The sequence below is a fragment of the Elephantulus edwardii genome, unplaced genomic scaffold, assembly GCF_000299155.1.
Source record: "Elephantulus edwardii isolate Elephantulus edwardi_28Jun2011 unplaced genomic scaffold, EleEdw1.0 scaffold00164, whole genome shotgun sequence".
NCBI classification, from domain to species: domain Eukaryota; kingdom Metazoa; phylum Chordata; class Mammalia; order Macroscelidea; family Macroscelididae; genus Elephantulus; species Elephantulus edwardii.
The window spans coordinates 3074585-3089786 of record NW_006399914.1 but is presented as its reverse complement, the minus strand read 5'-3'; the positions used below and the strand labels follow the sequence as shown (position 1 = coordinate 3089786).

General features: G+C 35.3%; 2 protein-coding genes across 3 annotated transcripts in view; one reads left to right on the top strand and one right to left on the bottom strand.

The window, feature by feature from the left end:
* MYEF2 (myelin expression factor 2) overlaps positions 1-179 on the top strand; it is a 38693-nt gene extending 38514 nt beyond the window's left edge. Inside the window, exon 16 of the mRNA XM_006895288.1 lies at positions 16-179. Coding sequence (XP_006895350.1) covers positions 16-179 — 164 coding nt within the window. The remainder of the gene's footprint in view (positions 1-15) is intronic.
* A 513-nt stretch (positions 180-692) lies between these two features.
* The window catches only part of SLC24A5 (solute carrier family 24 (sodium/potassium/calcium exchanger), member 5), a 38874-nt gene continuing 24364 nt past the window's right edge, over positions 693-15202 (bottom strand). Inside the window, exons 3-9 of one of the 2 annotated variants that reach the window (XM_006895289.1) lie at positions 10743-10826; positions 10546-10649; positions 10159-10259; positions 8305-8588; positions 5576-5782; positions 1538-1639; positions 693-1068 (exon numbers count right to left, since the gene is read on the bottom strand). In XM_006895289.1, the coding sequence (XP_006895351.1) occupies positions 746-1068; positions 1538-1639; positions 5576-5782; positions 8305-8588; positions 10159-10259; positions 10546-10649; positions 10743-10826 (1205 nt within the window). In that variant the 3' untranslated portion in view covers positions 693-745. The remainder of the gene's footprint in view (positions 1069-1537; positions 1640-5575; positions 5783-8304; positions 8589-10158; positions 10260-10545; positions 10650-10742; positions 10827-15202) is intronic. The other variant, XM_006895290.1, reaches the window with a different exon arrangement.

The window sequence follows — 15202 nt, the reverse complement described above, 5'->3', positions numbered from 1 at the left end:
CCTTTTCTTTTACAGGTCATGTCATGTTTGCAGAAATCAAAATGGAGAATGGGAAGTCAAAAGGCTGTGGAACAGTCAGATTTGATTCCCCAGAATCAGCTGAAAAAGCTTGCAGAATAATGAATGGCATTAAAATCAGTGGCAGAGAAATTGATGTTTGCTTAGATCATAATGCATAATTTCAAACCACCATTTTAGAACATTCCTATATCTGTTTTGCTGAATCTCCTAGTAAAAGTCATTTTTAAAAGGAATACTGTATGCTTACAAAAGCTGTAAAAATGAACTTTAAAAATTCCCACCAGCTTTTAACAGTATAGGGTTAAAAATATACTATGCTTTTTGTTAATCTCAAGTTTGGGTTTCTAAGGACAGAGAGCCTGGTCATTCAGTTTAAATGAATGGTTATATAGTTTTTAATCAAAGAAGCCATTTTTTTGTTATTTTCAGTACTATCTAGTGAACTTAATATCTTCAAGTTTCCCTAACTTTTATCAACTTATTGTAAGATAAAATAGTTTTCCCTTGTAAACTTCAGTTTTATGTGTATGTAGTTGAAAAGGCTCAGGCAAACTAGTGTATGATTTTGGTTGATTTTAAGTTGCCTTTCTTTTGTGATTAAAAAAAAAATGCTGTAATAAGTTTTAGGTCCTGAAGTTCAGGATGTTTTTATTGGACTGACTTGGCTTTTTCCCTTATACCCCCTCTCCATTATTCACATTTCCACATAATGCTATTGGTATCATCAACCTCCACAGCCCTGTATTTTATTATTTCCAATAATACCAAGTTCATACAGAACTGATAGTGTAGCAAGTCCTAGGTATAATATTAAGCATACTACTCCCAATTTTCTATCTAGTTTCCATCCATTGACATGAACTGCTAACAAAAGAAAAATAATTGAAATGTTAAGAAAGATGGTTATATAAGTGAGTCCTCTGCTGTTTACTTCTACAGGAGCTGACGTGTTTATAAATGCAGTTTTAATAAACCAAGGAACACCTAGGCATAACATATCAAACACATTGGATCCCACAATGTTAGACATTGCCATATCTCCTTTACCTGCAAGAGAAAAGCATGTTTTAAAAATCTACGTACTAATGCTGTCATTAGTAAAAAACACTGGATACATTTTTTTGTTTGTTGTAACAGAAACTTTGGAAAATTGTTGTATTAGTGCAGAAATCTTACTGAATTTGTATTTTTAAATTCTTTTTTGGGTAGTATTTAAAGTCTTAACATTTATTTATCTGATTATTTATTAAATCTTTTTTTCATAAGGTACATAGATTACTTGGTTTTTTATTTTAACATGGTTCATTTAGATTTACTGCAAGTTTCAGAGGAGTAGTATTTGGGAGGGTCAAATTTAGTGAAATTAATCTATTAAATAAATTCTTGAGTTTTGTGGGGGTTCCCCCCCCCAAGTAGATTTAGAAAAGATTTAGAAAAATCTTTTTGAAGTACTTTTGCTTATTACATTTCATCTAGGCTTTACAAATTTCTGTTGTGTTTTCAGACACACACTTACCTTTTCTTGCAACTAACACACTTGCAATTGTGTCTGGTATGCTTGTTCCTGCTGCTAATAAAGTAAGGCCCATTACTGTATCTGGAATTTCCAGTGTTTCCCCTGTAAGACATACAATATTCTAAGTTACCAATATCACCTATTCATTAACCATTCTCTATAGATATTTTATACCTCAATAAAAAGAAAATAAGCACATACATATTTAAGAACCAGTGCAGCATTTTAGCTAGCAAAATTTCCGTACAAGGTTAGTATGTTGTACCACTCAGCATAGATTTGTGATAGATGTCTAAAGATACTTAGTAGTTGAAATTTTATCCGTAATCCCTCTGCCATCCCATATGAGTTAGAATCATCTGAAAGGTACACATACACAAACAACTAATAACAAAGAGATAGAGGTGTGAGTTCCATGTTACCCCATGAGGGCCATTGTTTCATATATTCATTGACTACTTTTTTTTAAATTGGTTTGCTTAACAAAGTTTGTATACATTGCTTTTACACAATTCTTCATTCTGTTGTTTCATACATGACTACTTTTTAAAAATTTTTCCTTGGAATTGTCAGTGATAAATTATACCTAAAGTCAGACTCTGTTAACATGACATGTTGTTAGAAGTCATTGAGTCTCTCCTTTCATGGCAACCTCGTGTATAGCACTGCTTGATCTTACGCTATTGCACTTGTTGCTTTGCTTAACCTCATTGTTGTAGCCACTGTGTTAGTTGATTTTGTTGAGGGTCTTTTTGTTTTTTAAAGCATTGATGTCCTCTTCAGGAACTGGTCCTTTCTGGTAACATGTCCAATGTATGAGACAAGTCTGCCATACTCAATTCCAAGGACTACTGTGGGCGGTACTTTTATCTGTGATTTGTTTGGAAACCCATACAATATTTAGTAGTATTTGTCAACACCATAATTCAAACTCATAAATTCTTTATCTGTGTGTGTTTTTTATTGTCCAGCATTCACTTGCATATTAGATAATTAAAAATTTTGTGGTTTGAATCTAGCACATCTTAGTCCTCAAAGTCTTGGCTTTTTAAAAAGTTTTTAAGCAGATTGGTCCAATGAAAGGTTGACTTCTTTTTTGGTGTTTGAGTTCTTGATTGCTCCTTACAAGGGTGTTGATTGTGGATGCAAGTTAAGAGACATCCTTGTTAGCTCTGATATTTTCTCTTTTTATCGTGATGTTTTTTGGTCTAGTTATGAGAATTTTTCTTTTCCTTATACCACGATAAAAATCTACTGAAAGCTGTAGTCTTTGATCTTCATCAATAAGTGTTTTCAAGTCTTTCCTTTTCAGCAGTTATGGTTGTATTAATCTGTTTATCACAGATTATGAATGAATCCTCTAATCCTGATGCCACATTATTTTCATATATTTCAGCTTCTTAAATTACTTGTTTATACAGATTGATTAGGTAAAGTGGAAAGGATACTGTCTTGACACAGCTTTTCTGATTTTGAACTATGCAGTGTCTTTTTTTAGAACAGCTGTCTCCTGGGCTAACTTCAAGTTCCAGCGTGATTTCCCATTCTTTCCAGAGTTATCCATAATTTCTGTGTTTGCATATTTGAATGCCATTATGTAATTGATAAAGCAGAGAAAAACATCTTCCTCTTAATGTTTAATTAAAAATTCCTTTGTCATCCCTGTTTCTACAGACTTTGTTTTCTGGCAGTTTAACATAGTTGGGCTGATAGGACCCTTTAAAAGGTTATCTTTAAAATTATGGGTGATACATATGATCATGTTCTAGAATTTCTACAGCTTACTATATCACCTTTCCTTTTGACTATTGTGTTACCTTTCTTCTAGTTGCTTGGCAAGATAACTGTCTTCTAGGGAGTACACCTTTGTTGAAGTATTTCAGTTGGTATTCTGTCAGTTTATAGCTTTGCCTTTTGCCAATGCCTCAATGCAGCTTGAATATCTCCTTTGGATACCATTATATGCATGCTACCTCCTGAAAAGGAGAGCTTTCTAGTAAATTCCACAGGTAAGTAATATTCCTTCTTTATTTCATGCCCTCTGCATTGCAACTCAAGACTTCAGTTTTTTTCTTTAACTCAAAAAAGTCAAGCATTTTCTTCTTTTTTGGTTTATAATGACAGATATTTGGACATTTCCTTGTAATATTTTGTCATCTTGAGTTGTCCTTTGAAATTTTCCTTTGAACTGTTTTACTTCATCATTCCTTCTATTTACGTTAAGGTCAAGAGCAAGTTTGAGTCTTTTCTGATACCTGCTTTGGTCTTTTCTTTACTCTCTATAGTGACTTTTTGCTTTATTCACATCTGATTATTTCTTCTCACACCTTACTTAGTTCATTGATACGCTTTTAAAAAAATCCTAATAGTTTCTCTTAGTTTAGTGTTTGGAAAAATCATATACTTTTGTCTTTTTAACATATGGTCCCAATTTATAAATACTCTGTTACATTTGATGCCAGTTCAACATTTTCAGAAATGTATTTTGGGAAATTGAATCAGGGACTTTTTTTAAAAAAAAGTAAATGTAACTATTCTTTTAATGTAATTTAAAACTTTAGAAATTGTTTAATCTGTCTCTTTCGGTTAAAATTTAATTGGAAGACTAGCATATTAGCTGTTTCATGCCTGTGTATTGATACTGTTTGTTCAGTTTTGTTACTGGCTTTGTCAGAATGTATATGTACATAAATAACATCTTGGGGATCCTATGCTCTGTTATTTGATTTTTACTCCTTATTTTCCATATTCCTAATGTCAAGTGTATTTCTGGCTGAGAAAATAGAAGAGATTTAATACTTAAGCTAGTTGGAGGTTTTTCAGATTTTTGAAAACTTATCATTAAGAAAAAGCATTCCACTTTTTTGTAGCCTAAGTCTTCTATATTAAATCTGGAGAAGGCTTCATATAAGGGATCAACATTTTAGAGGAGATAGAAAATATGGAAGAGCCTGGTAGCAGTTACTTAGGCTTTGCAGGCCTCTTAGCATCTGTGACAATTCCTCAGTACTAGCCTCCTAATAGGGAACGCTGGTGTCCCTAGCGGGTAAGGAGTTGTGCTGCCAGATCAGTAAAAGACAGTTCAAGTCCACCATCTCTGCTCTGTGGGAGAAAGATGGACAGTCACCCCTGTGATTTAAAAGCCTCTGAAAATTCACTGGAGGGTCAGGAGTCAGCTCTCACTCTAGGACACAACATGCTGCAAACAGAAAAGTTGGCAGTTTAATTCTTTACAGTGATCTGTAGGGAAAAGGTGGATAGTCTCCTCCTGTAAAAAAGTATAGCCTTGAAAATCCAATGGATGATTGGCAGATTGGTTTTAGGTTAGCTTGTGAAAGCCACCTTAGGTAATATGTAAATCAGTAGATATGAATGTGTTTGGTAAAACTTGAATTACACAAACCAGTGGTGGTTAGTTTTGGTACATAAATTGAAATTTGCTGAAGCCTGCTAAAACAGTTTAATTCTAGGTACCTTTGGTAGAAATGCCTTATTTTTGTATGTATGTACAGGTGTTTATAATGCATTTTCTTTTTAAGTTCATGAGTTGATTATGGCCAAGCAATAATAACTAAATCATAAAGGTAGTAGAAAACTAGAATGACAGTTTCTTACTCTTTCATTCTTATTTCATAGTATCTTGCATTGCCATACAAGAGCAAAGTATAATCCAGTTAACTAATGAGGACTTAGCATTTTCTAAAAACACTAGCTCTTAGCTACACTATAGAACAGATGAAGCATACTGAGAATTTATTTGAAACTTGTCTAATGTAATTTCATCATTGGCTCAATAGAAGACTTTATGTGGATGAGGTTTCATTTATGATTTGTATCCTTGGGCTATGTAATAGCAACACTGTGAAACACAGTGAATTATCTTGCTGTTGTGTTAATAATTGTTCTTTATAGAAATAATGTTTTACTTTACTGAAAGAACATTGCTCCCTGTGTAACTAACTTCCCATGAATATAGGCAGTTTTTCTTCTATGAAATAGGGCTTTTAGAAAATTATTTATTGTATTTACGATACATACCAGTTATTGTGACCATCCAAACTAGGATGTATGTAAATGCAGATATCCATAGTGCAGACATAAAAAATGTTATCACAAAATAGTTCTTCCAGAATTTTCTTCTGCAATCTGGTGTGGTTAGAAAAAGTAATGTAATAATAGGAAGGGATAGCACCCAAAAAATTCTTTTTAAATCTGCTTCGGGCATGTTAAAAACACTTGGTGGATCTGTTGAAAAATGAGACAGTTTTGAGTTCCTCCACTGACAGTTAAGTTGCAAATGTCTGTTTAGAAAACTCTATTCAAATAAAGTAGCTGTAATCGTTTTTAAAGGCTCTTTAATACTTTTGAATACCCCATTAAAGATACTGCTGGCAAAAAGTAAGACTTTAAGGCAGAAAATACAAAAGGTGATATTCAAAATAGTTTGGGCCCTTAAATCCATCAGTGTTTAGGCCATTATTTACTAAATGTTTATGAAGTGCCCATAATCCTCTCAGTTTTCTACACTGTGGACTATTTATAGTGTGTTTCTGCTTATGGGAATGATCTGGCTACTCCAGTTGCCTTCATTACCCAGTCAGGATGATGCCTCTAGCCTGAAGCAGGGTGGGGAGGGAAATCCACTGCTCTTGGTTCTGACGCCTGGTGACCCTCTGTCACTTTTCTGAGATTAAAAATCTTAAGACTGCTTCATCTTTCTCCAGAGGAGCAGTTGGTGAATTTGAATTGCTCATCTTTGAGTTAGTAGTCCAACATAACATGTGTCGTCAGTGCAATAGGGAGTATAAAATAGTAGAATCTGTTTATTACATTACTGTTTCATTTCATTTCTTGTTGTGATCGTTTTGGTCTGTTTGAGAATTCACTAAAATTCTTAGATATTAAGAAAAATGGTATCTGGTAGGGGAACTCTGGTAGCCTAGTGGTAAGAATCTTCACTGCAGTTGTAAAGGCAGTGCAAATCCACCAGCAGCTTTGTGGGAAAAAGATTAATTGCAATTAATTGCCCATGAAAACCTGGAGGCTCAGCTGTGGATCGGTGCAAACTTTTTGGTACACAGTACAAAATCAACAGTGTAAAGTTAAAAAAAAAATTAGTATGTGCCTACATTCAGTTTTCCTTATCAAATTAAGTCTGATAATATTATAAACAAAATTTCACTGTAAATGGTTTGATGTAATGGACACTTAGGTTTATTAAATTACAACTATGATTAGTAAAATTGTTACTGTGAGGTGTCTTCAAATAAAGTACAACTCAGTAAAATTAGTCATTCAAGAGTTTGCGAAGCCTCACCCACTGGGCAATTAAGTAATATTAGGTATAAATTTATTGTAATAAAAGAATTATGATTGGTTCATTTAAGTTTTTTGTTAGAAAATTTTATTTAGGTTTAACTCTTATGGCCAAAAGATTTAGGAAAATAGGAAAACATTTCATTTTTTTAAAAATTGTAAAATAGGAAAAAATTTAAAACTCAGTTTTAATTCACTTAATTAACATTAGAATCTCTTTCAATCACTATAAAAAGTAACCTTCAAGTTTATGCCTAAATTTGACTTTCTTCTGAACCTATTAAATGCTTTCCTATTGCTTCAAGGAACATGGTTAGAATTGTTTACCTAGTCCTAAATTCTAAGTTATTACTACCATTTTCTCAGAATTGGATTACCTTCCACAGCTCCCTTTTCTTGTCCCAATGTAGTCCCTCAGTTACCAAGTTTTGGCAATAGTACCTGTATATTTTTACATATTTTCCTTTCCACTACCTACACTTTCTAGGCATCTACATCAGTTATTGTAATACACCTATACAGATTTTCCTTGTCTCTTAACATCATTTCAGGGAAGTAGTTCTAAAGTACAGTCCTATTAATTTCTGTATTCTCCGTCATTTAAAGACTCTTAGGCCAACATTTGAGACTAAATGTTGAGATAAATATTTGTTTTTATCCATCTCTTCTGTGCTCCTTTCTTGTGCACATATTGTGTACTCCAGCTTCACTAGTATTTAAATACTTTTTGCTCATGTAACTCTCTTTACCTCAATCCAGAGAATATACTTTATCACTGTCATTTACATACTAAAGACTTTAATAGCTGTTAATGTATTAGTCATCATAAATTATCAGTTAAAATACTACATATTCTACAAGGTTCAATTTAAAGAAATAGTCCCCTTTCTATAAGCTAAGGAGCCCTGGCCTGCGGTGGCTAAAACACTTGACTGCTAACCAGAAGGTTGGCCATTCATACCTACGAGCTTCTTCGTGCTGGAAAGATGTGCTAGTCAACTTTTGTCCTGTTGAGCTGCTGTGAGCATTGACTGTTGTGGACCTTAAGAAGCTTTTTTTGGACATAGTGTGTAATGTATTAGGCAGCTAACTTAAAGATCAGTACAAATCTACCATCTTGTGCTAAGGGGAAGATGGGTAGTGGTCTCAGAAACTCGAAAGGTCACTGAATTAGAACTAAACACCATGGGTTCCATGATACTCTGTCATTTTCTATCCTTATCAAGCTACTCAATTTAGGAATCATAATTACATTATTTTTATCTCTTTGGTATTATGTTTTTTCCAATTCTATATTGAAAGCTGCTTTTAAGAACAGGGGATGCCTTTTCATCTCAATCTGCACAGTGCCTTTTACATAATAAATACTTGATAAATTGAAAGATCAAATTTTTATAACGATTAAAATTAATCATGGTTTCAATGACATGTAAGTAAGTTATGATTATTACCTTCAGCAACCTGACTGAGACCATGTAAACTTAAAGAAAGCTGGGAGTAGCCAGAATCATCATGAAATATTCCACTATCAGTTCTTGATTGCCGGCGTACAAATTGTTGATCATCATCTTCCCATCCCATTAGTGGCTGTTGTTCATTTCTTTCCTCCATAGCTTTGACAAGGCAGGTACAGCATGGGCTACATTTCTTTATAATGCATCGGTTAATTTTAACATCAAAACACAGAACCAAAACATATAATGCATATATCAGAAGCAGTAAAATTCCTTCATACCTATAAATTTAAAAAAAGTGTTTTCAAATTAAAGTTTAGAATTAGTAGCTTTGGTCGTAGCTTAAAATTAATCTATAATTTTCTGACAAAGACATGAGAATAGTAAAAACTTGGTATTTTTCATTTTGTAGATGTTAACTTGTTTAGAACACTTAAAGTTTTAAGTATTCCATATTTCAGAGAAAATTTTGGATTATAAACTCAGCGTTTTTATCTAGAGTCCTTTCAGGGTAGAAACAGAAGACTATCTTGAAAATAAAAAAAAAACAAAAACAAAAAAACACATTTTCACAGAAGTCATGAATTTTTGCTATGTTGTTGGTCCTGGTGACCTTAATGTGTAACAAAATGCAACAATGTCTACATTCTCATTCTGTGCTAAAACATAAAAAGTGAGGGGCATGTATGGTCCTGTTTAAATTCTCTGGCACAAGAATTTTGTAAAGCATTGAGAATATTACAGACTTTGGGCTTTGTAGTAGTTTCTTGTGTTTTTAAAGTATACTTTTAGTTACTGTAACTAAATTTGGTTTGTAGTTAGAAGAAAACAATACTCATAAATTAGATATAAAAATTGTCAGATTTTCTGCTTAAATGTGGCAGGCTTATGTTGTCACAATGAGACTTGATGCTCACCTTTTATGCCAGTGAATCTTGGTGCTACTACTGAAAGAGTTTTCTGTTTCCTTAATGGAGTGAGCATTAGCTTGGATACTCTCAAAATCACTATATTTATGTAATTTTTAGGAGAGGCAGTCTAGATTTTAGGGTGATTAATTTTAAAACTGTACTGTGATCTTAAATTCTTTGAAAACAGTATCATACAGTATTGTACACTAGAGCAGTGTCATTTACATTTCCCTTCCCCCCTTTTTAAAAATGCCCTCTGGAGTTAATGTAGTGTGTATAGCCTATCTTACTATGTACAGTGTATTTTTCTTTAACCCTTTGGATGCTTGACTATGAAAAATAACCAAGTAGATTCCTGTTGTGTGTTTATAAAGTTAATGACTTTACATTCAGTCACTCTTGTATTCATTTTCTTGCATTAGTGAGGCTTGTGGAGATTATGGAGAAAATAAAGCTTTTAATGTTATAGTTTTAACAATTCTTAGGGGAAGGAGTTAACTAGCCACTCCTGTAGCTAAATGAACATTATTAGGACTTTGGAGAAATTTGAAGAGAATTCCTTTACTTCCTGCATCAATCTCCAGTCTTATGACCATGATTATTTCAGACTAAAGTGAAGAAAGCAATGACCAGTAGGAGAAAAAGCTGACTGCTGGGACTTTTAATTGTCAACCAAAATTGGGAGACTGATTAAGAGCCACCAGGGAGAAAGAAGAGTGGAGGTCTCCAGGGTCTAGTGACACGGCTTTAACCATAAAGTGGGAGAAACAGCCATGAAGTGTGATGAGGGAGTTAACTTGAGACCCACTGGAAAAAGGGGTAGAAGTGGCAGATAACTGAGAGGTGATTACTATTTTTAGGGAGATGAAGCTAATGAACCATCAGAATTCTAGAAAATCCTCTTATTGTATTTTGCATAGAAGTAACATTTCAAGCTTACCAGTAAACTTTGTTGTCAAATATTATGCCAAGAACTGCTGCTACGCTAACTGCATAGGCCACACAATCTCTGAATAGAGGCCAACAAGATAGGGTTGAAACCTGTAAAATGTTAAAGAGTACAGTCTTTATTAACTAACTTTTTTTCCCAAGTACGATGTTTAATACTAAATGTATGTAGATAAAATGTTTTGCATATTGTTTAGAGAAAGGGAATTTTAAGTGTTTCTAAACCTACACTGATTAGACCAAGAACTATTTGTGGGTTAGCTGTCAGTTGAATACATGTTTTCCTACTGATTTAATAAATTTGATTGAACATACTACTAGTCTTTTGTTCCCCCAGATTAATTTTCATAACAGTAAACTTTATTGATGTTTTACATACCATGTTCGATAGCAAGCCACAAGCTGCACATATGCCAAGAAGATTATAAATTGCAGATCCAAGAATTGTACTAATGCCAATATCTCCCTTTGTGACAAATACACCTATGAGCAGTTACAGTAGCTGTTAGAATTTACTTCAAAGGAAAATATCAAGTATGTTAAAAAAAACCAAAAACCCCAAACAGCAATATTTACCTAGGAAAGCGGTAACTAATTCAGGAGCTGAACTACCTGCTGCCATAAAAGTTGCTCCCGCAACATCCTGAGACAATCCAAGGGCTGAAGACAAATGAAATTATTGTTACGCCTGGTAAAGTGATAAAAGAAAAAGTAGGACTTTTGTAACTAAATACAATAGCTAGTCAAAGCAACAGAACACAGGAAAAACTGAAACCATGTAGGTTGAAAATAGCGTCTCTCTACATTCATTTCTTAATACTTGTGTTGAAAGGGCAAGGCTAGGAGGTTTGAAAGGAACTATGCAATTTCTCCCACATACAGTCCCCTGAATGCGGTGGTAAATGACATGGAACTCGGGTATTTTCCAGTGGTAGGACTTTAGGTGGGGATCAGTAGCACGTTCAATTTTTTTTGCTAATTGGTCCCAATATGATCTAAGAAAGGAATAGCAGGTTGGTTAAAGTGGTAGGAAGTTCAAAACTAGCAGGCATTGCAAGAGACATGAGATCATACGGATACATAGCCTTGGGAATCAATAGCAATGGGTAATCCAAGCTGAAAGTGGACAAAGGAATTTTAGTAATCTTAAGCATTGCTAAGAGCTGTTGAGTTGCTTTCACTCACAGACTGTGTTAACGTAAAACACTGTCCTGTGCTGCCATTGCATTCATTGTAGTGTTTTAACTCACTGTTGTTCACGTGGTTTTTATCACTGACCCTCTAAATAGCATGTCTTTGGGGGACTGGCCTCTCCTGATAACATGTCTCAAGTGCATGAAATGAACCCTAGCATTCTTCTAAGAGGCATTTTGGCTGTGCTTCCAAGACAGTTGCCTATTCTTTTGGCCAGACCAAAAAATAGTTATTGGATCCCAGAACACTTAATTATGCTAATACAGTATTTGTGTCTAGAAGAAGTTGTTACAGCAAGGGAACACTGTGTGGTTGAAAATCAAGGAAGCTGTATTTCTCTATACCTATTCAATTGGTATGCTAATTAAGTAACTCAAGAAGATCGATATGAGTCATCTACAACTCCAGTATTTAACACCACCACCGCATAAAGAAAGCTCTGTGGGCCTGGTGGATAGAACGTTATGCTACCAAATCAAAGGTGGGTCATTTTCATCTGTGGACCTCAGACCTGGTTTTGGTTTGGGTCAAACATTCTTCCAAGTGGTATAGCACTAGTCTGTCCACTTGCTGTACAGAGGTAACTAGTGTTTACTGTGTTGCTAAACACTGTGACACTGATACATCAAATGTGATAATGGTTACCCATTGTGGACAGTGTATGGTGGAGCTCCCCGATTAAAACAAGCTTGGAAGAAGACTGACATTCGCTTCCGAAATAGCTTGCTTCTGGAAACCCTATGAACTTGGAGAAATGATAAGTTACACGGTTGTTCAGGTCTCTTGTTCATAGGATCACTATGATTCGTCTACGACTCGATGACAATAACAACATCAAGAATGTAGCATGAAGATCCAAGGAATACTTACCAATGATTTGTATTATGCAGATGACAATCTTGTTTGCTGTTAGTGAAGAATATTTGAAACACCTGTAAATTAAAGACTAGAGCTTTCAATGCCAAGACTGAGGAGGACCTGAAACATTTGCTGCAGAAGGTTAAGGACCTCAGTTTCCAATATGGATTGAAGCTCAACATAAGAAAACAAAGATTCTCACCACAGGGCCAATTGGCAGCACCATGATACATGGAGAAGAGATTGAGATTGTTAATATCAACTTGCTTGCTTCCACAATCAACACTCTTGGCACTAGCATTCAGGAAATCAAAAGACAAATTGCACTGGGAAAGTCAGTTGTCAGGAACTGCTCCAGAGTGCTGAAGGGCAAGGATGTCAGTCTGGAGACTAACGTGTGCCTGATCCAGGCCATGTTATTAGTAAATACTTGCTATGCATCAGAGAGCTGGGCAATGAATAAGGATGAGAGAAGAAGAAGTTATGAGTTATGGGGATAGAGGAGTATTGAATATACTATGGACTGCCAAGAGAACAAATAGGTCTTTCCTGGAGAGGGTGAAGCTGAGTTGCTCCTTGGAGACAAGGATTTTTTTTTTCGGTTTTTTTTTTTTCCCCCTTCCTTCTTGTTTTTTAAATTTTGATTCCTTTTTTTTCAGGAAAAAATTCTTTCCATTTCCCTCACGGCCCCCCATCAAATTGTACAACCCCATGATTAATCTCCTCCTTCCCCTGCACATCCTCATCCTTCTGCTTCCAGCCTCTCCCACCCCTCTTGGATCCTTATACTCATTCTACAATAATGGATTTATACAATACTTATACTTGTGGGACTGAGTTATCTCACTCAGCATAATGCTCTCCAGTCCCTCCCGAGTTAGGTAATTTGCAACATCATTTCTTCTGTGTGCTACATAGCATTCCATTGTGTGAATGTACCATAATTTCTCAATCCGTTCGTTTGTGGTTAGACATTTGGGCTGTTTCCATGTTTTTGCGATGGTGAATAATGCTGCTATGAACATAGGCGTACAAATTTCCATTTGTGCCTCAGTTCTCATTTTCTCAGGGTATAGTCCAAGTAATGGAATAGCTATGTTGAGTTTTTTTAGGAAGTGCCAAAATGCAGCAGGCCAGGATTTTTTTTTTTTTTTTAGGTGCAGATAGCTTGCTTTATTTTGTTCTTTACTATTTCAGGGAGGTCCAACAATTACAACTAACAATTGAATTTATTTCAGCATGAAAAGAACTACATCAGATTAACATTTGGGCGGTGTTAAGGACAGCTTTATTTTGTTGTTCTTTATTTTTCTACTGTCCCTAGTTGCTTAGAAGGAGGCCAGGATTTTTGAAGCTCTGTCTCACATACTATGGGCACGTTGCCCAGTGGGGCAAGTCTGTGGATAAGGGCATAATGCTTGGAAGGGTGGAGGGTAGGTGCAGGAGAGGAAGATCCTAGAAGAGATGGATTGACCCAATAACCAGGACAATGGAGGTAGGTGTGTCAGAGACCCTGAAATCGGCTCGATTTAGGGTAGGCTCTGAGCTATTGTGCATAAGTTCGATGTGAGTCACAAGCAACTCAATGGCACTTGACAACAACAGCTTTCAATATGGATTGCATCTCAACATCAAGAAGACAAAACCCCTCACCACTGGACTGATAGGCAACATAGGAAAGATTGAAATTAATAATTTCATTTTACTTGGATCCACAACACCTGTGGTAAAAGAATTCAAGACTACAGAGATGTATTGCATTGGGCAAATATGCTGTCAGGGACCTTTCCAAATTACTGAGGAGCAATGTCTACCATGGGTAACCATTATCTCATTTGATGTATCAGTGTCACAGTGTTTAGCATCACAACCACCACAAGTTACCTCTGTACAGCAAGTATTATACCACTTAGAAGAATGTTGAACCAAAAACAAGAGCTAGGCAATGAATAAAGATGACAAAAAAGAATGGATGTCCTTGAATTTTGGTTTTGGAGAACAGTACTGAATATCCCATTGACTGCCAATAAAACATATGTCTTGGATAAAGTAGAGCCAGAATGCTCGTTGGAAGATAGAGAAGCTTTATCTCTCATACTTCAGTCATGTTGCTTGAAAAGGGACATCATGCTTGGAAAGGTGGAGGGTCAGAGGAGGGTAAGGCCTTCAATGAGATGGATTGACACAGTGACTGCTGCAGTGGACTCAAGTAAGTGTGTTAGAGATACTGAGGATGGCACAGGATTGATGTTCATGGGGTCACTTAACTCGAAAGCACATAACAACAACTGCTACGATAGAAATGGCAAGAAGACTAGTTCATTTCAACTCCTAATAACCGCCACACCCATCAGTTTTCTAAGGCTGTTAAGTCCTTAGGTGAGGAGCCTGCTCTTCCACAGAGATTTTAATGCATCTGGGTCAGCTGCTGGAGGTGTTACATTATGTGACTGAGACCCTTTAGTCAGGCAGTCCATGGTATATTCCGTATTCTTTAATATCGCAATTTCAGCACACCGGTTCTGTGGCCTTACTCATTGTCCAGCTTTTGTCTGCTTATCAGGCAATTGAAAATTCTGTGGTTTGGGCTAGGCATACCTTAGTTCTCAAAGTGCTATCTTTTTAATAATTTAAAGAGGCTTTTTGATACAGATATGCCCAATGCAATGGGTCTTTTGATTTCTTGACTGTTAACTTTATGTATATTGATTGTGGGACAAAGTAAATGGAAGTAATTGACAACAAATATTTTCTGTTTATCATGTTTATCCATTTTTGAGGAGTTTTCTTTATGTTGAAGTGTAATATATACTGAAGGCTATAGTCTTTGAACATCAACAAATATCACAAGTCGTCTTTGCTTTCAGCCAGCAAGGCTGTGCTTAATGAGTTAATGAATCTTCCTCCAGTCCTGATATCAAGTTCTTCAGATAGACTAGTTCTTTTTTAAAAATTTTTTATTAATTTTAATGAACATTTACAGA